At 39.4% G+C, this 20,880-nt stretch overlaps 3 protein-coding genes across 3 annotated transcripts; all 3 read right to left on the minus strand.

Moving 5' to 3' along the window:
• Positions 1 to 577: 577 nt before the first annotated feature.
• cyp20a1 (cytochrome P450, family 20, subfamily A, polypeptide 1) lies at positions 578 to 4,468 on the minus strand. Its single transcript, XM_083899353.1, has 13 exons — positions 4,314 to 4,468; positions 3,728 to 3,777; positions 3,388 to 3,554; positions 3,152 to 3,297; positions 2,906 to 3,073; positions 2,623 to 2,701; positions 2,253 to 2,365; positions 2,108 to 2,162; positions 1,755 to 1,875; positions 1,532 to 1,643; positions 1,307 to 1,371; positions 1,138 to 1,227; positions 578 to 956 (listed from the first exon to the last, which is right to left on the minus strand). The coding sequence occupies exons 1-13, from the start codon at positions 4,383 to 4,385 to the stop codon at positions 806 to 808; spliced, it is 1,389 nt and encodes a 462-aa protein (XP_083755479.1). The 5' UTR covers positions 4,386 to 4,468; the 3' UTR covers positions 578 to 805.
• Positions 4,469 to 5,079: 611 nt separating this feature from the next.
• Positions 5,080 to 9,794, minus strand: LOC310937318 (transmembrane protein 237B-like; the record flags this gene model as incomplete). The annotated part of the gene is made up of 14 exons (XM_083901548.1): positions 9,726 to 9,794; positions 9,500 to 9,535; positions 8,027 to 8,058; positions 7,877 to 7,890; positions 7,709 to 7,780; positions 7,214 to 7,342; positions 6,994 to 7,087; positions 6,527 to 6,690; positions 6,309 to 6,441; positions 6,023 to 6,214; positions 5,602 to 5,675; positions 5,428 to 5,515; positions 5,226 to 5,347; positions 5,080 to 5,141 (listed from the first exon to the last, which is right to left on the minus strand). Exons 1-14 carry the CDS (start codon positions 9,744 to 9,746, stop codon positions 5,080 to 5,082), a joined length of 1,233 nt encoding a protein of 410 aa, XP_083757674.1. The 5' UTR covers positions 9,747 to 9,794.
• Positions 9,795 to 10,672: 878 nt separating this feature from the next.
• Positions 10,673 to 20,678, minus strand: mpp4b (MAGUK p55 scaffold protein 4b). Its single transcript, XM_083899394.1, has 22 exons — positions 20,261 to 20,678; positions 19,177 to 19,308; positions 18,964 to 19,085; positions 18,439 to 18,516; positions 18,255 to 18,338; positions 17,625 to 17,756; positions 15,238 to 15,319; positions 14,734 to 14,819; positions 14,553 to 14,627; positions 14,265 to 14,461; positions 13,948 to 14,006; positions 13,821 to 13,835; positions 13,694 to 13,735; positions 13,400 to 13,420; positions 13,257 to 13,271; positions 13,096 to 13,134; positions 12,838 to 13,011; positions 12,318 to 12,398; positions 11,982 to 12,075; positions 11,492 to 11,600; positions 11,243 to 11,377; positions 10,673 to 10,948 (listed from the first exon to the last, which is right to left on the minus strand). The coding sequence occupies exons 2-22, from the start codon at positions 19,232 to 19,234 to the stop codon at positions 10,754 to 10,756; spliced, it is 1,893 nt and encodes a 630-aa protein (XP_083755520.1). The 5' UTR covers positions 19,235 to 19,308; positions 20,261 to 20,678; the 3' UTR covers positions 10,673 to 10,753.
• Between the last annotated feature and the right edge of the window lie 202 nt (positions 20,679 to 20,880).

The following is a 20,880-nucleotide window of genomic DNA, read 5'->3' on the forward strand; positions in this document are numbered from 1 at the left end:
TCGGCAGAACGCGGTACTGCAGGGGCTCTCCCAGCAGCTGGAGGAACAAGGGTTCCCAAATTATTGATACAGAAAGACATGAAAGCAAACTCCCCACTGATTGATGTGTTTCTGAAGTTATGTGTTTTTTTCTTCAAGAGAATTATTGTGGTTTAATCTAGTCCTTTTATATGTTTTGAGGATTTTATCTGCTTCAGAGAAAACACACATTTTGTTTCCACTCAAAGGCATTTCATTCTTAGGCCCCAAAAGGGCCCCGATTCACAAGAATGCATAATAATAAAATAATCACATCTGAGAATGTGGACTTCAGGTATTTAACGTGGAGATGCAATGTATAGAGACACATTTTTTTAAATTTATAATTGGTTATAAACAAATTTGACACTGCTTTTATTTGTGTTTCCCTTTAGTTTCACATAATAGAAGCAAAAATGTGCGATACAATTTAAAAGAATGACAAACTCACTCAAAATCAATTATATACATATTTAATTATGTAATATGACTGGATAAAAAAATTATGAAATGCCATGTTGCCTAATTTAATAAAAAAAAACTATTTGTGTGAGACAGTATGAAAACACTGAGGTCGCGTCTTTCAACAAATGCAAATGCGACCTGTGCCCAGACAAGGCATCATTTGAAAAAACGCACCAGAAAGGCAACCATGGTGAAGTGGCAGTACAAGTACAAGTTTATGTTGCACATAAATTCTCCCAAGGATGACGCAAATTTAAAGTGACATTCAACAAATACTGATTGAACTCCTTGGCTCTTCTGTGGATTATTATTGTGACTTGTTCTAGTTTCTTTTGCTGACAGTTATCCAGGTTTCATCCTTGGGTGAGGAGACCAGCTCAGATTTGACCTCCATGACTTGTCCTTTCAATTTGTGCAGCTTCAGTTGCCGCACCAACGTGCTGAGCAGGACTGTAGCTAAAGTGTAGGCAAACCTGTCAGAGAAACCAAAAAAGAATAACAACACTATCAAAAGTTTGTCATTAGAATTTGATAAAACTCAATTTGCATCCAAAACAGCATATTAAAACCTCAGGTTGTACAGAAAAAATCCTCTTAAAAGCTTTCATCAGTCACTCAAGCTCCTTAAAAGGGACAGAAGAAATTCTTCAGTACCTGAGCTCAGGACACGTCTGATTCCCAGAGAATCCGAGCAGGCAGAAGGTCTTCCTCACTGACTCCTCCTCAAATCGATCTGGGTCAAACCTGGAAGATTTCACAGTAACAATCACTGGAAAACTCCATCCAAATTTTAACTCTCAATACTCATTGAAGAAAAACAAACATGTATGGAGTGCTCCAGGTGTCAGAATCTTGCAGGATTACTCCCAAAGCGTAGATCACTAGAGTCTGAAAGATAACAACAATACATTAAACATATTAATATTATATGAATACAAAACATTATTGTTATTTTTCCACTTAAGGCTTCTTAACAAGGCTTCTGGGTGTAATAATGTGATAAAGAGCTGAGGAGAAATGAACAGACACAGAGCCAGAAACCACACACCTCTTTGGGGATGACGTGTTGATCAACTTTGCCTTCCACTTCCTGAAGGCGGGCAGCGACGGGGGTCAGCTTGGCAGTCCTCACTGTCTCATTAATAACCTGCTGGCAGTATCTTTACAAGGACATGAATATTATGAATACTGGGTTTAATAAAAGCATCAACCATGTCTGTTTGTGTAAACAACAGTAGTTGGCGTCACTAATAAGTCACTAAAAATCTTACCTGAGCTGTGATATATTGTCCAGTGAAAGTGGTTCTGAACCCAAAACTTCCTCCAGCTCTTGGTACAACTTGTCCTGAACTTCCTCCGAGGTGGACAGGAAGTGAAGAGCCCAGATGCACACTGTCACACAACATCATTTACACCGGAAAGTTAGAGATTCATTTTGGGCATTAATTTCCCTTTGAAGGTGATGCTATGGCTAGTTTGCAATATGATGGCATTCTACTACAACAAATATTAATTATTATAAAAAAATAATAATGAAAAATGTGTTAATTAATAGTTAATTACTATGATGATATTGATTGTTTGTTGCAGCCTTGATTCAGTTATTATTCAAATTGTCACTTACAGTTTGCAGCAATGACGCATCCAGCCAATGTGAAAACCATGCAGTCCTCCATGATCTGAAACAAACAACAACACTCACCTCAGCGCTTCTCCACTTCAGTTATCACTTAGGCTTTACACCAGAGTGGGACCTCATCAGTATTCACCTGTTGCTCTGTGAGGCTCGACTGAAGGAGGCCATCTACAAACACCGTCTGCTTCCTCTGGGCTTTTCTTTCCTTCACCAGTGACAGCAGCACAGCTTCCATCTCTGACAGAGCTGAACTCCCAGAGAAAATATAATAAAAAATATTACAATTACATTTTTGAAAAATTCTGCACTTCAAGCATCATTTCTGCTACATTTCCTTCAGATAGCATCCACAATTAGTCAGCCTTTTCTAGCTGTCTAGCTGTATCAAGATTCAAGAGCAGAGACCCACTGCTGCTCCCACATGGAGACACAAAGCAGGTGTTAAAGGGCTGTGAAGACAAAGACAAAAATAGAGAAAAGTAAAAAATTAAAACATCTCTCACCCTTCTCATAATGTCCTTTTCTGCTGGCGCTCTTCTCAAGAGAACCGTCCAAGTAGCCTTTCCCGATTTCTGACCAGATCTGGTGGTGTTGATGTAAGGTAGAGGATGAGAATGAATATAGAAATACAGTTGACCCATTCCAGCAGAACCTTTAACAGGTCGATAAACTTTTTTTACAGCCCAAGATCTTCTACCTATATAAGATAGATGTTAATTAAAGAATGTGAAAAAGGCCATATTTTACCACCATGATGTTTGAGGTTTTTAAAACAGATTGCCTCACCGCATCATGGTTCTTGCGGAAGGAGATGACTGCTGTGTCATCTTTGAAGCGTTCACCCAGGGCCAGCTGGGTGACAGTCTTCATGGCCAGGCCCAGCAGGTGAGCACAGAGTGGGATATGCTGATCCTTTGGGAATGACCTCCACTTCCCGACAAGCTCCTCCACAAGCTGGAAATCAAAAGATCATCACAGAGGATGCATTTGATATCGCAGGGTATTTCTGTTCCATACCTCTGCTGCACAAACCTTGAGCACAAGACCAAAGTTGTTCTTCAGTGAATTGTTGATGGCAGTCTCATACACCTTTTTTCTTATCACTGCCTCACTGACCCCACTTCCGATCCCCGACTGGTATCCGAGCAGTGACTTCAGCATTGTCTCAAAGGAGTCAGCTGAGAGGAGCAAAGAGAAGGTTGTTTTTGTTCATAATTGTTTGAAGACTTAAGATGCATCTTTTTTTTCTCTTCTTGCTGTGGACCTACTGGTGTGGTTGGGGTTGATGTGCTGCTGTAGCTGCTCCACACAGCCCAGGCTGACCACTGGACGACTGCCAAACCAGAATGACGCCACAGATCCAAACTCCTGATGCAGGCTGACAAGGAACTCATGTAGACTGCCTCTGTTTACAATGTCCTGCAGGTTTCCATCCCTGTCGGAGCAGATGGCAATGGATGTGAATCTACTTTGAACAGCCATTTGATACACACAGCCGTGTACATGTGATGTGGCACTTTGTGATATATTTCTGAATGCGCTTACTCCACACATAATTTAAATGTTTACATCTGGAAGTTAATACCAGCTGGTGAAACATCAACTCACTTCTCATCTGCAGGGTTGAAGCCTGGAATGCCAGAAGCTCTTCTGGATGACTAGAAATAGAAATGGTAATGAATTGTTAATTATAATAAAATAAGAGATTGGTTGCTTGTACGATTGTATATATGGACAAGTGCAGTTTCAACAGAGGAGCCTGAACATAGACATGTCATCAATCAGCTTATTGTTCAACTTATTATTTGTCACATGGAATCACATTGGAAAAATTGCTAATTAAAGGATTCGTCTAGTGATAGCCACTACAAAACCACTTTTGTAGCCACTACAAAACCACTGTAAATACTACATGTTACTGTCTTAGTTACATGTAGTATTTACATGTAAATACTACATGTAAATACTACACGCCAATTGTAAGCCAATCGGCTTACAATTGGCGTGCTTTCCGGCATTTGATTTTATAATATTTTTAGTTTTGTAAGTTATTTGGCCATACAGATTGGCCCTGGTACCTGCTCACACTACATGTGCACTACAGTGAACCGTTGTTCAGTGTCGTGTGACAGATCATTAAGACTCAGCATTTTTGCGAGCTCAGGAGAGAGCTCGTTGCTAATCTGAAACATACCGGGTACAAGTAGAGAACAGCGCCGACTAAAATGATGACAAAGGTGACAGCAAAGATGGCAAAGTCCAGCATGACTGCTCGGTTCTAATAGGACTATTGTGTCAGCCTTTAGTCATGAATAACTGGATATTTCCCACTAACTCCTGACAAACAGTCACCACGTCTACAGAAAGATCCAACATGACATATCTGCGTTCTACTGCACAGCCTGGGGGGGCGGGTACAGGCAGACCAAACTCATGGAAAAAAGATGAAATCGATACAGCGACGATGTCCCATTTCACACAGTGCTGTCATAATAGTAAATTAGTAATGTGGCATTCACAAAGGGCTTAGGAAATGTACTTGTGTGTTTTATTGAGGTCAATTTTTATTGCTTTTATTGTATTTTATTTGGACAACTTTTGTGAAAAGGCCTCCAAACAACAGAACAATAATGTCCTCACTTAAAATAATACAAAAATCCAAACATCAAATACCATGAACATGTCACATGAATATTATCTCTTTCTATGGAATTTATTTATTTCAACAATGTATAATTATACAATATAATTATTGTAGAAAATAAATGATCCTCGAGAGTTTAAAGTGTCAGGTTCTGGCTGGTCACCCCATAAAGGTGAATAAAAATATGGTGGATTTGGTGAATAAAACCCCGACTATACAGTAATTTACAAATATAAAAATACTACAAAAAAAACACACTCCAAAAATATAGTGCAAATATTTCACATGTGCAAAATGACAACAGAGCTGAAGCTTCTCAGGCAGTCATTTCTGATTTTTCCTCTTTGGGCAGCTCAATCTCCATGGTCATCAGATTATCTGAGGAAAAAGGACAAAACAGTCAAGTTTAGATTTAGATTTTCCTATTTATTCAAAACACAAATGCAGATTATTGTCTCTCACCCTCAGTGTAGTCAGTCTCAGGTCGTGTGGCAATCAAGATCCAGGCAAGGCCGACAAGCAGCGCCACCACCAGGTTGACCGTCATCCATGGGTGGAGGATTTGGTGCTCTGATCCCGGAGGCCTGGAGAAGAAAAATACTCAGGTTTCATATCCTGATTCACAATAAAAAGTTAAACCGGGCATTAAAAATGGTGAGCTCACCACAGCGTTGTGTTGAAGGACGGGTAGAGGTTGATCCGATCAGCCGTCATCTGCTGGCTCAAACAGAGTACCAGCGCTGAGAAATACACTGCACGAGCGAGGGAAATACAACATGTGAAATGAAATCAAACACATTTCATTTGAGAAGAAAAAAACACTTTATTGTGTACTCACAAAACACAGCGAGAGCAAGAGGGTCCAGCGTGATGAACTTTCGCATGGCAGTGAAGCCTTTGGCCAGATTCACTCTGAGGAGCAGAGTGTTTACACACAGTGTGAATGACAAAACAAAGATTTTACTGCCTTTGTTTCATGATTGGGAATTACAGTCGAAACATAGCAGAAAACAGCATAAGGCAATCCAACAGTAAAAAGTCGAGGAAATGTCAGGGATTCCTGCAACAGTTTCTCCAGTTTCTGGTTCATAAAACGCTCTCAAAATGAGCAAAGAAGAAAGATTCTACTTGAGTAGTGATCACTTCATATCAGGTAGAGAATGCAACACAAAGGAACAGTATCAGTAGAAATTCAAGATTGCATTATTGGTATCATGTTGGATACTAAAAAGTGGTATGGAGCCATCCTGGATCCTTACCTGTCAAAGGCAGCCACAGTGCTGATGGCGAGCAGCATGTAGAGCAGCGACTGGTAGGGGTAAGAAAGGCTGTGGTACTGCTCCAGCAGGTTAGATAGAGCAGTGAGATGCTGCCCAGCCCACAAGTACAGCACCACGGTGTTCCACATGGCAAAACCTGCCAGGAAACCTTGACAGATGAGACCAAACTCTCTGAAGCGGATACAGCAGACGGAGAGGAACGATGTTACAAAAAGATGACACCGGCAGAGATGGCATGATGTTCTCATGTAAATGTTCCAGTCACCTGAAACCTCTGTGCACTCTGACAGAAACATCTCTGGTGTTCCACAGAGGCTGCATGTGGTGGAATTCTGTCATGTGGTCCATCTGGTTGCTGGTCTTCCTCCAGTCTGAGCGCTCCACAGCCTGGAAACGCTCTGCATATACACACACACACAGTTCAGTGCAACCACTTTAAATTTGGCAACCATAGCCACATCTTCCTCTTTGGTTGTCACTCACTGTTTCTCTCTACAAAGACTTTCCCAACTGGCTGGCTTTGACCCTGGGGGGCTGAGAACAGGGAGTGCTGGGAGAGTGGAGGAGGGGTGTCAGTGATAATATCGTCCTCCTCTATGTCTTCTAATTCTACCTCAGGATGCTGTGCCTCAGCGACTTTTGGCTTCCTAAAATTGCAAGAATAAAGGTTATTTAAAAAAATGTGACAAAGGGAATATAGTAAAACATTTACGAGTTCACAAATAAACAAATAATTTGATAATTGTTTTCAAGCAAAAATGCTAAACATTTTCAAATAATGTACTAATCTATGGCTTTCATGGTCCAACATGACTGCAACAAAAAAATAACTTAAAAATAACTGAATAACAAAGTCAAATAGCTGTGGTCCTCCATGGTGAGTAGATATAACATGTAGTGCTATGATGCGTCTTAATAATTCTACCTATTTTGTTTTCAGTGTCTCTTACCTTTTCCTTTTGGGTTTTTTGACCCCCTCCTCGCCATCTGTGGTCTGATCCGCTGCATCTCCACTCACCAGATCGGCCTGGTCATCTTCAAGATCTGAAATCCCGACACAAACGTGAACTTCCACGTCTTTAAATGTCATGTGCAGGAACTTTCTTGTCATGCTGGAAAAGCCTTCATGATTAAAGGAGGACTATGAGAACTTCGTTTTTTTTTTTTTACCAATAGTGGGTGTTTTCTTTTTCTTCTTCCTCCTCTGTGGAGGGGCTTCGGGAGCAGGTTCAGGGGAAAGTTGTTCTACAACCTCAGATTCTCTCCTGCTGCCCAGACCTCCCATCTTCATCTGCTGATCTAAAAAGCAATCACAGAGGACTCTTTTATGGCACTAGTGAGGCATTTTATTCTAAAAGGTGTTTTCAATAATACAAAGCTAACTTTTACATTAATTTCCTTTTTAATGTTTCGGTTTGTTTTTTTTGTTTTTCAGCTTTTGCGTGATTTAAACCCTTGGTTTGCTGGAAATGGATGTTGAAGTTGGTTAAATCCATTGCTTTGGTAAGAAAATACAACAAAACTGTTAAAAGATAGTGTTTATCTACAGTTAATGGGACAAATGCTCTATAATAAAGAGTGTGACAAAATATTAACAAATATATCATTGTCCTAAATCATCAAGTTAAGTTAATTAAGATGACAAAGGACATTTCTGTCTCGTACCGTCCACATCATCAACGCCACTGTTCTGTTTTCTCACTCTCTTCTTCCTGTGTCTCGGTGCTGCCTCTTCTGCTGCACAAGAAAACAAAACAAGTGTTAGATGGAAAATATAGAAGGATTGAACAAATCAAAATGTCATCATCATATTTTCAAAACATCCTCACTCACCAGCCGTGTCTTGACTTTGCGTTGCGTGCAACAAAAAAACAAATGAGAATAAGAAAAACCTGCATGAATACTGAAGGTGAATACACACTTATATAACTTTTTTTTTTTTTTTATCACAGTCACTGTCACAATTGAAGATGTTAAACATACCTGGGCATTGTGGGAAGTGTTCGGGGACCCCGCTGAAAAGACAAAATCATCCATGACTCAGTAACATCGTTAAAAAAAATAAAAAGTGTAAATCTAATCTAATCTTCCTGCCTTTTTCTTCTTCTTTTCATTAGAACGATAAGAAATAACAATATATAAAATACCTCATACCTTTGTAAACTGAGTCAGAAATATTAATTTCCCAGAATAATGTTTAAGAGAAATTATGTATTTTAAACATGAACAAAACCTGGATTTTTATTTACTACACAAGAAACAGAGTAAAAATGCTAAATTTAGCTCTCTTCGCACCACTCAATCTTACCACTTGACAGAGCGCAACTACTACACTCAGAACTATGACAACACTAACAAATCGCACACTTAACCAGTGGGGAAATTGGATTAGGACGGCACTTGGATCCATCAAACTTAGGGTAAATTAGATATGCTTGAAAACAAAGAGCCCAGTTGTAAAATAAGAAATGTGTTTGGAAATTAGAACAATATTTTTACGCTCTTTAAAACAAACCATTCAACATCAAGCACACCATAAGAGGCTAGTAAGGTCTTTGACAATTGCATAATAGTGGAACCGGCATGGATAAGGCAGCTAAGATATGAAATAAAACCTTACCATTTCACACAAGAAGCGAGTAAGAGTGAAGTGAAGCAACATGTAACATCCTGCCTGTTAAACCCCTTAGCTAATTCTGTGTTCACACTGAGGATTACTCAGTGCAGAGGTCAGAGCTTTTTTTTTTTTTTTCCAAATGTCATTGTGTCTCTGGTCTAACCATTTTGACAAATGACAATATGCTTTACATTGTGCCAAAAAGCACAAACAACTGTTAAACATTATTTGACTTATTATCAAGGAGTAAAGAAGTCACATTTTCACTGAGAGACTTGTGATTTAGGCAGATATCGGTAAAACTGCGTTCTCCTTCTATGCACCATGTACATGGATTAAAGAAATAATCTGCACAAATCTAATTTCACTACAGACACTGCCTTTTTTACACACTTTACTGCACCTTCTAATAACTTTCAACTGGAGTTGATTGGGAATGATTCATCATTCACAGTACTGTTATACTGTCCAAATAAAGTATTTTGTGTCCAAAAACTGTGAATAAGCTGAATCTGTGAAGCTTTTACTTTATACTTTATAAGTCGTCTGACTAAAGTACTGCATGGTGTATGTCAGTATCTAAAACCTTGTTATTAACTACATTATTATAATATTAATAGTAGCATAGTGTCTTTGTAATTAACTAATTTAGCATTCAACATTCAAATTACATTTAAATAGAAAGAGGAAGGTAGCGATTTCAGATGAATCTGTACACATATTCAGAGGATGTATGGGTGGAACTGGGACTGATATTTTTGCTGCTGTATGACGCACATTATTAACACCAACACAGTACAATACTCTGTTTAAATAACTGTAAAGAAACAAGGACAAACCGGTGGAAGAGGAGGGAGCTCCCTGGGTCGCATTTCCTACAAGAAAAATAATAACATGGAATATGAGCCGTTTACAAGTTACATTTAAAAACAATTCATTTCTGTGGAAAATTAAAAAATATATGCACAACCTTTAGCTGACGATACTTGAAATAAAAACAACAACAATGAAGTAAAAACTACAACATAGCGGTTCCTAGGCTTAGGTAAAATAAACATTAGATACCTTAGAGCCTCGTGTATCCATAACCCGAATTGTCTTAAAAGTGTGCCTTAAAATATCGATAAAGTTAAATAAATATTCGTCTGTTAGTATAGATAAGAGGGTACAGCCTGGTAACATCGAACAAATAATTACTTTTTGTCGTTCGCGCTACAAACGGAAACGACTACCCGGACGTATTTCATGAAACACTTTGTTCCTGTTCCTTCAAAATAAAAGTTCTTACAAGAGCGTTTTACAATGGCATTCCCATAGGAAAGTAACGAGAGTCAATTTCACAGACGAGAATAAAACACAATAAGTCCGCGTATACACAAATGTATAATGTTTATTAACCTCACAAAGTACATATAATAAAATGCCATTGCTTTGCTTTGTCAAACAAACAAACAAAACATGCAACACAAATGAAAAACAAAAATTTGTCTTTATTGCAGATGTATGTAAACAGCAGTCAAACAATTGACCAGTGTTCTTCAAATTAAACAAAATACAATACAGGATAGTTCTTTTTTATGAAAACACCCAATAATAATAACAACGTATAGTAGTTCCATAAACACTGAAAATAAAGTGTCCCTGTTTGTAAAGATAGTACAGCAACTGTCTAAAGATAATGTTACAACATAGTGCTCATTAGAGGAAATGCAAGCAACATAGAACCTGAAGGAAAGGGTTATGACCAGCCACTAGGTAAGAAAAAGGAGTTAGTCAGAACAGAGTAACTCAGGTTGAGGCGTATGAGGAGGTGTGCAGGCCTAGGACCTTACAATGGTTAGTTTTGCTACGAGTAAATTGGGAAAAAATTAAAAATAGGTACAAATGTTAAGTCCAGCTGCATCTTGTCTTTGGAGATTTCAAACAACTCAGAGAACCAGATGATATTCCAGAAACACCAAGACTACATTATTTAGATTTTTTTCTTTTAGTAATGAGGCATCAAACAAACTGATCACACGAACTGGTGATTTTATTTCCCAACAATTACTGAGGGATGGGGGTCAAATCCCTGTTTTGTTCTCTGTCCTCGCTTAAGACTCGGTGGTGGTGGGTCGTATCCAGCTGGCAGGGACCCACTGTGGCCCGTCCTGCGCCTTCTTCACTGCAGACAGCAGCTGGATGCAGGAGTCCTGCAGCTCGTCGTTGACAATCACATGGTCAAAAAACTGCCAGAATTGGGACTCCATCTTGCGCGCTGCTTCTTCCATCTCCTGGAAGTCTTCACTCTGTTGTTCACAAAACATCAGAGAAAAAAAACCATAAAACCAACTCATCCCTTATCAAAATAGTTGATTAATTTAGTAATCGCTTAATTGAGTAATTGTTTCTGACCGACTTCGGTTAAACAACTTGCATGATGGGTGATTTTCTGCCAAATCAAAAAACCCTAAGACGTCTAAAAATTTGTTTAATTCACACCGACTTATTAGACTGGCCTCACTAAAAAAATCAGTTGTAGAACAATCATCAGACATTATATTGGAAACATTGTTGAAAATGTTTGCCATGACAGAGCTTACTTTGAACGGTCTGTTGACATAGTAGTTTGTGGTGATGTAGGAATCCTGTCTGGTCTCCAGGAGGCGCTCCAGAGGTGGAGGCTTCACATAGATGATGTAGGCCTTCAACTCATGGGTCCTCACTGCCTGAATGGCCTTGACAGAGAAATCGAACAAACTCGAGTTATAGCTGTTGTTTGTTAAAGCAGCGAGTGATCATATGTTTTAACTAATTTCATCGTTTCACAGAATGATTTTAATTTTAGTTACGTTTGGCTCAATGTCAACAACGCAGATCTTTCCGCTGTTTAAAACGTCCTTCACAGAACTGATGCTGGTGCCGTACTGAGTCCCTTTATACTCGCCGTACTGCAGAAACCTGTTGAACATGTAACCATTACAAATAATATAGTGTGCACAGACAGGGTTTTCTCATTTCAGTGGGTGTAACAGGCAACAGGTAACATGCATTCCCCAAACAATCCATGGACAAAATGTATTTGTGCAAAGTAAATTAATCAGTTTTGTGCTTTAAAGGGACATTTAAATATAAATGTTGTAGAATTACAGTACTTAACATGTTATATTGCATAAATTGGACCAGCTTATTTAGTTTCAAAGAGTCATCATCGTATAGACAGGAAGAAGGTCAGAAAGGTCAATAAATAGCCAAAGTATGAAATGTAGTAATTTCTTCGGAAATATATGTCATGAAATGTAAAGTGTACAGTGGATGAATTCACAGTGGAGACTGTTGTACCTGTTGTTATAAACCATGTTGCTGAAGATTTCTCGGCTGGTGAAGAAATATTCTCTGCCAGATTCCTCATATCCTTTGGGTGCTCTTGTCGTGTCTGGTAAAAAAATAAAAATGAAAAGTCCCATTATTCAAATTTTAAAAATAAATATTTCATACTACCGTGTTTTTGTTTCACTTTGAAAAAGACACAAGATTATCTTGCACACATTAAAAAAAATGTGCTTCCAGAGAGTGAACCTGTGTGTCTTTTTATACATTTTAGTACCTATTTATTTAAGTGTAAAATAATACAATGAAAATGTACTATATCTATTATAATATATATTTAATACATACATGGTACAGCTCCCTGAAAGAGGTTGGGGTTCATTTCAATCAAGCGCCTCCGAAGTTCATTTACACCCACGCCAGACGGACCTGAAAACAATCAGACAATATCAATATATATTTATTGTCCCATAGGGAAATTTGTCTTGGACTCATGCTGTGCATGTGAATGCCCTCATAATACAATAGAATAATTACACTCCACAAATGAAACCTTCATCATCATCCCACATTTAATCACATTGATTTGAAGACATTTTATTCTTGCTTTTAAATGCCATATTTGATGTTACTTATATGTTTTTTTTTGGTTTATCTAAGACCACACGGTTGTTGCCTTTGCAGCAAAAAGACTGGGGTTTGTGACCTGGTCGGAAAAAAAGAACCTTTGCATGTTCTCATGTTTCCTCCCACAGCCCAAAAAACATGCAAATTTGTGCTTTAGGCAAATTGGACACTCCAAATCAGAGGTTTCAAACTCACAGCCTGTGTGCCACATGTGGAGGTACAAGATGGATGGACAGCTTACCTAAGAGTGCGATGAGGCGGTGAGTGTCCTGTGGGTGGCGCTGGTAGCGTACCACTTCCTCGTAGGGGCTGTTGAGGGCGCTGTAGCAGCTGCTGGTGCAGAAGGCTTGACAGGACGGCTGGGTGGTGCTGTGAGAGCGCAGCCTACACAGACGCATGCTACACCTGAAACCAGCTGCATCAGAAAAAAAACCAATATTGACAATATGAAGAAGAGTTCTACATTTTATTTATATAATTCTCATGGCTAAAGACTCACCTAAGTAGATCCCTTCAGAGTTGCTGCTGAAATCATCCTCTGTTTTTTTGGAGGAGAAGCAAAGAGAGTTACAGATTAAAAATGGGAAGTGGATGGATAATAATCTGCCAGTTAACTGTTCAGTGAACAGATTCAAAGAAAAGTAAAGAGGTGTTCTTCACCTTCTCTGAGCTCCTCTGACATTTCCACCATCAGAAAGCAAAAGTATTTGAGAAAAAAAACAACCCAAGTTCAGAAAACAAAGCGTAATTTTTGACACAAATCTCAGACTGAGACCAGATTAAATCAACAAAGACTTACCTACCAGATTCAAATGCCTCCTCATCTGTTAGTAAAGAAAAATACACATACCAAGAAATTAATCACAAAGCAGCAAAGACACACAAAATGTCTGCATAGAAAAGATTCTGAATACACAGCAGCCATTTTGAAAGTTAAACGTTTAAATAATCAAATGAATTATGGCTGTGTTCTGTTCAGTTTCTGAATCCATACGTTAAAGTGATCAGTGACATTCATACATTTTCCGCTAAAACATGGCTGAAGACTGGCTGCTGATGTGCAAATAAAAAGCTTCCAATGACAGGTGACATGTTACCTGCTTCAACACATTTCTCATCGATGGCCATCATGTCTTCTTCTGTGGGTGGGAAATAAACAATCACATGCAGAAGAGAAGATGTAAAAAAAATAATTTGTTTGTTTTTAGTGACAACTGTCCTTACCCTCCACTGTGCTCACTTCAGTAAGCGTGAATAAAACAACAACAACAACAACAACAAGTCAACTGTGAAGCAGAGATCGAAGAAGATGATCAGAGATGAAGAGAGAAAAACATTTAGATGAACTTACAGGTCTGAGTGCAGGTTTGTGGCTGATAAGGCTGAGACCACCAGAACTCCCTCTGCTTCCTGTCAGACAAGCGGATTCAGGTTTGTATTCATTCACATGAATCAGAAACATCATGATTTGAATTTATCTCAACACCCAGAGCAATCTCAAATATACCTATTTAGAAAACTAGTAAAATACACAACTTAAAAATGACTAATTGCTTACGATGTTAATGGCAGTGGCAGTTTTTATAACGTCTCACTGACATCTGCGTTAAATGTCTCAGCATTATTTCTCATCTTTCTTTAATTAAAAACCTGGAAAACCCTCCTGACCGTTTCAGCAGGTTGGTGGACGGGATGAGGCCAGCACAGGCCGCGTCGCTCGGCAGTTTCATTGCCTGCCACCAGAGGGCGTCCGTCTGGTCCACAATCTCAAGGACGTCGCCTTTTCGGAAGCTCATACCTGCGTCGGCACATGGGATGGTCGGGTCCTGCTGAGGGGTGTAGTCGACCAAAGCCCGCACATAGAGCTAACACCAGACAAATTAGACGAAGGAGATGATGTGAAGGCGGGGGAAAAAAGGACATTAAAGTATGAAGTGGGTAAAGATGATGATTTACCATCGTCTGGTTGTGGACCGGCCTTTCTGTGATGGGAACGACCTTGAACATGATGGTGCCTTGTGACCTGGCTTGCTGAATAAAACACCATGGTTTAATTAGCAGATTTGCAAACAGAGTGTTTAGATTTTACATAAATACAGAGGAGCAGTTAAGTTGAATTTGTATAACAGTGACCGACCACAACTTGGATAACTTGCTCCGGCTCCATTCCATCCACAGGAAAACCATTCACCTCTATGATACGATCTCCAGCGTGGAGTAGACCTACACACACACACACAGGGTTACACATCTTTGTTTGTTCATGCATAACCCTAACCTTAACCTAACCACAAGTTAGAGTTCCTCAGAACTTGTTCTGCCACCAATTTCTTCTCGTATTATGTATTATTATCAGTATGAAACCAAGACTGAGAATATTGCAGTACAGGTGAGATAAAAAACATGTCTATAATTAACTGGAAACAAATAATAATCTTTCTTTCTTGCAATTAGAGCGTCATATCATGGTATTAGGAAGAAGAATAGAAAAAGGGAAAGGCAGTGATGCAAAATTATGGATGCCAACTGCTACAAAACACCAAAGACTGAACTGTGATCAGGCTTTAAAGCTTAGGATAAAGCTCTGAAAGCAAGTAAATTAAAAATACAGTAAATTCAACAACATGAAAAATAGCTTTACCACTTCGATCAGCCAGCCCTCCGTGAATCACCCGAGCAATGGATATCTCTCCTGTGATCTCGTTCCTCTTTATAGTCGCTCCCTGGACGAGAAAGAGACCAAAGACACAGAATAAACAAACTGACTATAATGTGAGCCAGTTATACAAACAAAACAACCAAAACAGTCAAACAACAAATGAAGTTCTTGAGGTGAATGCTCCAGGTGTCTGACAGGGTTGGTGAAACGAAAGCTGGAGTGAAAATAAATGAAAGAATGGAAGGGTCCACACAAGACGATGGAAAAAAATGTCAACTTTTTCTCACTGTGCATGTTTAGAAGTCAGCCACTCTGCAGAGACGCTTTTGGTACTCTTCAGCATCTTTCATGCCTTCCTCTTCTTTTTCTTCTTCTTTTTCTTCTTCCGTGGATTTAAGTCGCCACCATTCTGCTTGGGCTCATCGAGGCCATTTGTCAGTGTAACCCTGGATCTTTGCTTCCGCGGTGAGGCAGTGTTTCTGGTTTTTACTGTGGGGAGAGGTGATCCATGGCAGGACACAGACAGGCAGCTGGTGTCCAGGGAGGTGGAGGGAGCATCCAGAGAGCTTAACTTGGTGTTTCGGAGACAGACGTTGCCCTTGAGTTGTTGCGGTTTTTCTTGGTGAGCTTTTTTTCTCAGGATTAGGTGAGTTGATATCAGTCCTAGTGTTGGAGAGGAGAATCTGAAGCCGCTCCACCGCCTCAGTGAGGAGGACTAAGGCCTGAGAGCGGTCCTGCACTGTCTCAGACATGCGTTCAGTGGCGTCTGCCATCTTCTCCCCCAGGAACTCGATGTCCTTGGTGCTGCTCTCCATGGAGCGGGCGGCCATTCGCACAGTTCCCCTGAGCTCATCCAGACTCTCCTGCTTGGCGAGCTCCACAGGTGGCATCTCCGTGACACAGTGAGGACGCATGGGACTTGGGGGAGCCATGCGGATCCGAGGGCTTAGAAGCAGTGGAGGCTGAAGGTAGTCATGTATACTAGAGTAGTAAGGTTTACTGAGGCGTGGACGGGACCCGGTCCAACACTGGGAGGTGGTCTCATCCTCATTTCCTCTGTCTTGCTCTTCTGCAACATTGTCTCCAATGAGAAAACAGACATTATTTATTTGGTGATTTGTGTCCAAATAATCATTCAGTATTCTTTTTTGGATCAGTTTGTGGTCTATACCAAATGAGAATGTTGTGTTTTACATCACAGCTACAGCCCACAGCAGCCCATAAGCATGAACTCAGTCTCAGTATAAAGCTTTAGAGCATTAACGTGGCATTACTGTATTATTATCTCCTTATTACAACAGAATTATCATCACGTCCAAGCTGGAAACTGCATTAGAAATTATGTAATGCGAGTATAAAAATGATTACCATGCCACTACCATGTCGTTACTGAACTGTAAAGTAAAGTGTTATCATATAGTAATCATCATAGACATGTAAAACAACACTTGGATGAGTTGTGTGTTTAACTGCTTGGTTCAAACAAGGCTCAGGTCTTTTCTTACCCATCAGAACTGAGCTGTAGACTAAAGGTGTCGAGCGCTGCAGACTTTGCTCCCAAACTCTACACTGACTTATTGGCTTCCCACAGCACAGCCCACATTTACTCGTCGACTTATAGTGAAGTGAACGAGACTGCCAAGGCCTTGCTGTGCGACATGGTAAATCATCTGGAGGGAAACTGCCTCTCCGAACACTCCACCAAGATAAATCATTAACGTCCGAGCTTTGGTTCTGAGCGGCAGAGCTCTGGACCGTGACTACCCCGCCTCGGTGAGGCCTCTGCCAGTTCAGGTGTCTCACGGTTTCCCAGTGACTTTGAAATCTCCTCAAGGACTTTTTTGCACAGTGAGTAGAAGCACTGGGCAGCGGCAGTTTGACTCTCTGAAAGTTGCAAAACTGTGAGACTAGTCCCTCAAATATAGAGTAAAATATTCAATAAAGGAACTTTGACATATAGTAATGTATACAGACCTAAATACAGGATCAAGGTGTGTGTGTTGAGTCGATAAGAAACACATTTTTTGAGAAGAAGATTAGGGAGAGAAAGACTACTAAAATGAGGCACTAGTCGCAGAAATGTGTATAGTTTTGTTATAGTTAGAATTTATGTTCTGGATCCATTCTTAAACTCTGTGATGTCTGTCTGATGGGTGTTTTGTGAGTAGGGATTAACAAAAATAAAATTCAATATGTACAAAGAAGGCATATCAAAATATGGCCCTGATTTATAGCTCACCACCTACGTACTGAGTCTGAAATGAACTAAAAAGGGAAAATATGAGCAAAATCCAAACTGCATTCGCATTCGTTCATTTCTTTTCTGATGCAACAATGTCGAATGAGGGAGCAGTGGTTGTGTAGCTCACCAGGGGTTGCTTATTTTTGACCAGGCAGACAATTCTTGTAGCTTCCTCATCATCTGGCAGGTCCTCAGGCATCGGTGGCAGCACTGGCTCAAAGTCCCTCTGGGCCACCGTATCATGAGCAGAGAGGAGAGCCTGCAAAACACGCAGATCACATCAGAGACATCAATTTTAACGAGATTTTTCTAATTTTAATGCATATTTCAATTTACAATAATAACTTTAAACACTAACAAGTCTGAATGTTTACATTTCAGAAAGTCTAAAGCAGCTAGGTATGAAATACAACTCTTAAATGGTATTCATTCATTAAGTTTGTAATTTTCCTTCATGAAATACTGTTCTATTATATTACATAGCAAATGTATTACATTGTATTGTTTTGTCTGTGACTACTTAATAAAACTAAAACTATAACAAAAACTACACTTACACTTAACTTATGTATCGTTTCAATATTTTTACTCAAAAATGCAGCAGAAAACTGTAAGAAACAAAAATATAACAAAGATATCTTGTCCCACTGTGTGTGGGTTTCTGACTAAAGCAATTCATATTACTCTTTGTTAGTAAATTATATGCTGAGAGCAAATAAATAAATAATTAAAGAGGAAATCAGACGTGCTTGATGACCTGTAAGTGAGGCTGACGCAGGAGACGATAGAGCTCTCTGGCCTCTTCAGAGCAGCCTGGTCGTGCCCTGATGTCGATCAACAGCTACGCACACAGACACGATGATGAACACATGATCACACTTCAATTCAAAGATTTCGCTGTGAGCACGACATGAATGATGTAAAACAGATCAGAGAGGAACCTGAAATGAGAGTCCTGAAGCAGAGTCCAGAAGCGGCACCGGGGAATCTCTGAGGAATTTCCCAAGACACTCGTAAACCTGAAAACAGCGACATCAAATTGGTGAAAATGTAATCATAAAAGCAACTTCAAGAAAAAGTATCACTCTTGTATATTAAAATCCTGCTAAAAAGCATCACATTCTGTTCACAGTCATCATAAACAGTGTTCGATAGACAGGCAGACAGATGGATGGATAGATGAAGATATGGTATGTTCATAATATATTAAAATATTAAAGATGATATATAAACAGCAATACAAAGCAGGAAGAACATATTGTATGTAAGCACAAACACTGCAGCTATACAAAGAATAAGGACTGCAAATTAAGAATGCAACACAACAATAATGAATATGTAGTGCAAGTGAGCATTTTTACGCCAAGTTATGAGCATAACTGTAACTGACTACAGTGGTTATTAACAGCAGAAGGATCATTCTTTTTACGAAAGTGTATTTCCACGTCGAACTGTAGCTTTCAGACCTTGAGCAGCGACTGCAGCCAGGAGGCGTTCAACAAACTGTGGAGAATCTCTGCTCCATCAATGTCCTGATTCAGCGACTGCTTCACCTCCTCAATCACATCTGTGAGGATCTGACGCAGGCCTATAAAATCACACACACACACACAGACAGTGGCTTATTAGTAAGAGAACTTCAGTAAAATCTATAAATAAAGCAAACACGCCCTACTGACCCTCTTCTCCAAGTTCACAGTAAGGGTTTAAGACCTGAGCCTCCACTGCCTGCCTCATGGTCACGACGCTCCTGACCTCTGACCTCTGACCAAAATCCACTTCAGAGCCGCTTTACCAGGACTGGCAATAACCTAGACACACATATATATGTATATTCAACATTCAAGCACTTTATTGTCACTGTGTAACACAACAAAAAAATCCTCTTCACTGTTTACACTGTAAATATTAAGTTGATGCTGTATTCTGGTTACACACCGTCTATCCTGCTGATAGTATTTTAGTTTTATTATCTTAATATTTTTCCAATATTGCATGTCAATAGATGTTAAAATAAATACATTTATTATTTATAACCTTAATTTTTCTACTGTAACACTGGGAAGTTCCCCCACTGTGGGACAATTTAAGAAACATCTTATCTCAAAATCTCAAGGTTTAAAAGAACAAAACACAAAAAAGTTTGTTATTATTTTAAAAGCAGACAAAAATGTAATAATATAACTAATAATTACTTTACTGGCATTAGTACAGGTAGCAAATAACCTAAAGAAAAAAAAACATTCATGACAAGGTCAGAATAGTTCAGTGGTTGGTGTAATGGGATCAGGGGTTAATGACACACTCTGCAGCACTTTGCAGTGTGAAAACAGAGGTGTGCGGCATAATCTATTGACAGGACCTCAAATACTGCAATGTTCTTATGCCATACTATTAAAAACAATTGCATTAGGTCCATTTGATGTGAAAGAGGACCAAAAAACAAATGTCCAGATGCATTCAGGTGAAAAACACTTGATCATCACAATCTTTGAATTTATGTGTGATTTTGAATCCAGCCCTGAACAATTTAGGAATCTGTTTCCATTATTGGGTGTTGCATTATTTTGTTCTTAAATAATTATACAATTTATATCAGTAAAGATTTTCAGATGAAATATTTTGTTCATTAGGTTTTGAGCAGAACACACAGACCGGAGCTACTTAAGCGGTCGCCACCCATCGAGCAAAGTTCTGTTATTACAACTACTTTCTTCAAGACCTTACACTTTTTTGAAAAGAAAACAAGTTAATGTATTTTACCTCGATGCCCAACTCCTTAGGAATGCTGCATCCTTTAATCCTGCAGGTTTCAGATCCTTAATGGATGCAGGACACTGAAAAATACGCCCAGGACACTGGACAGAGCACGGTGCTTTCATCGAGCATGAGAGAGAGAGAGGGAGAGAGAAAGAGGAGGGCTGTAATCTCTCCCGATCCCACTTAATCCAAGTGAGCCACCTCCCTCTGGCCATAGGAGGCCATATTCCTCTCTCACCAAGCTGCCAAATCTTCTTAACTCTTTCAGCTTTCAACTGCACGCAAGAGTAGTGAAGGGTAGAGGAGGCGCCAGACTGAAGGATAATGTAGGCGTTATACTTCATATCACAAGAGAGCTTAAAAATCCCAATATTCGGCAGTTTGTTTTCACAGATTAGAGTACAAATTCACTTTTGGTGGGGTAAAATAGTCTCGCTGTTATAGAAAATGTTCAAAAAGTTATTGGTGAATAATGAACAGATCAACAGCAAGAGTGAATGAGGAGTGATGATGCATGGATTAGAAATGTAGAGAATCCAAATATTTGTCAGGAATGATGAGGGGGGGGGGCAATAATCTCTTAATCAGTCATTAATTCTCCAAGGAAATTCAACAACTTATTT

Source organism: Microchirus variegatus (assembly GCF_963457635.1).
Source record: "Microchirus variegatus genome assembly, chromosome: 1".
Taxonomy (NCBI): Eukaryota; Metazoa; Chordata; class Actinopteri; order Pleuronectiformes; family Soleidae; genus Microchirus; species Microchirus variegatus.

Bases quoted from the DNA above. Each gene is read 5' to 3' on its own strand.
- cyp20a1 (XM_083899353.1), bottom strand. From the start codon at position 4,385: ATGCTGGACTTTGCCATCTTTGCTGTCACCTTTGTCATCATTTTAGTC. The intron at 3,778-4,313 runs GTATGTTTCAGA...TTCTATTTCTAG, and splicing joins CTGTTCTCTACTTGTACCCG to TCATCCAGAAGAGCTTCTGG. The intron at 1,228-1,306 runs GTTTGTTTTTCT...GAAATCTTCCAG, and splicing joins ACCTGGAGCACTCCATACAT to GTTTGACCCAGATCGATTTG.
- mpp4b (XM_083899394.1), bottom strand. From the start codon at position 19,234: ATGAGGCAGGCAGTGGAGGCTCAGGTCTTAAACCCTTACTGTGAACTT. The intron at 17,757-18,254 runs GTCATCAAGCAC...CGTGTTTTGCAG, and splicing joins TGCGTCAGCCTCACTTACAG to GCTCTCCTCTCTGCTCATGA. The intron at 13,421-13,693 runs GTAACATGTCAC...CTTTACTAACAG, and splicing joins TGAGAAATGTGTTGAAGCAG to ATGAGGAGGCATTTGAATCT.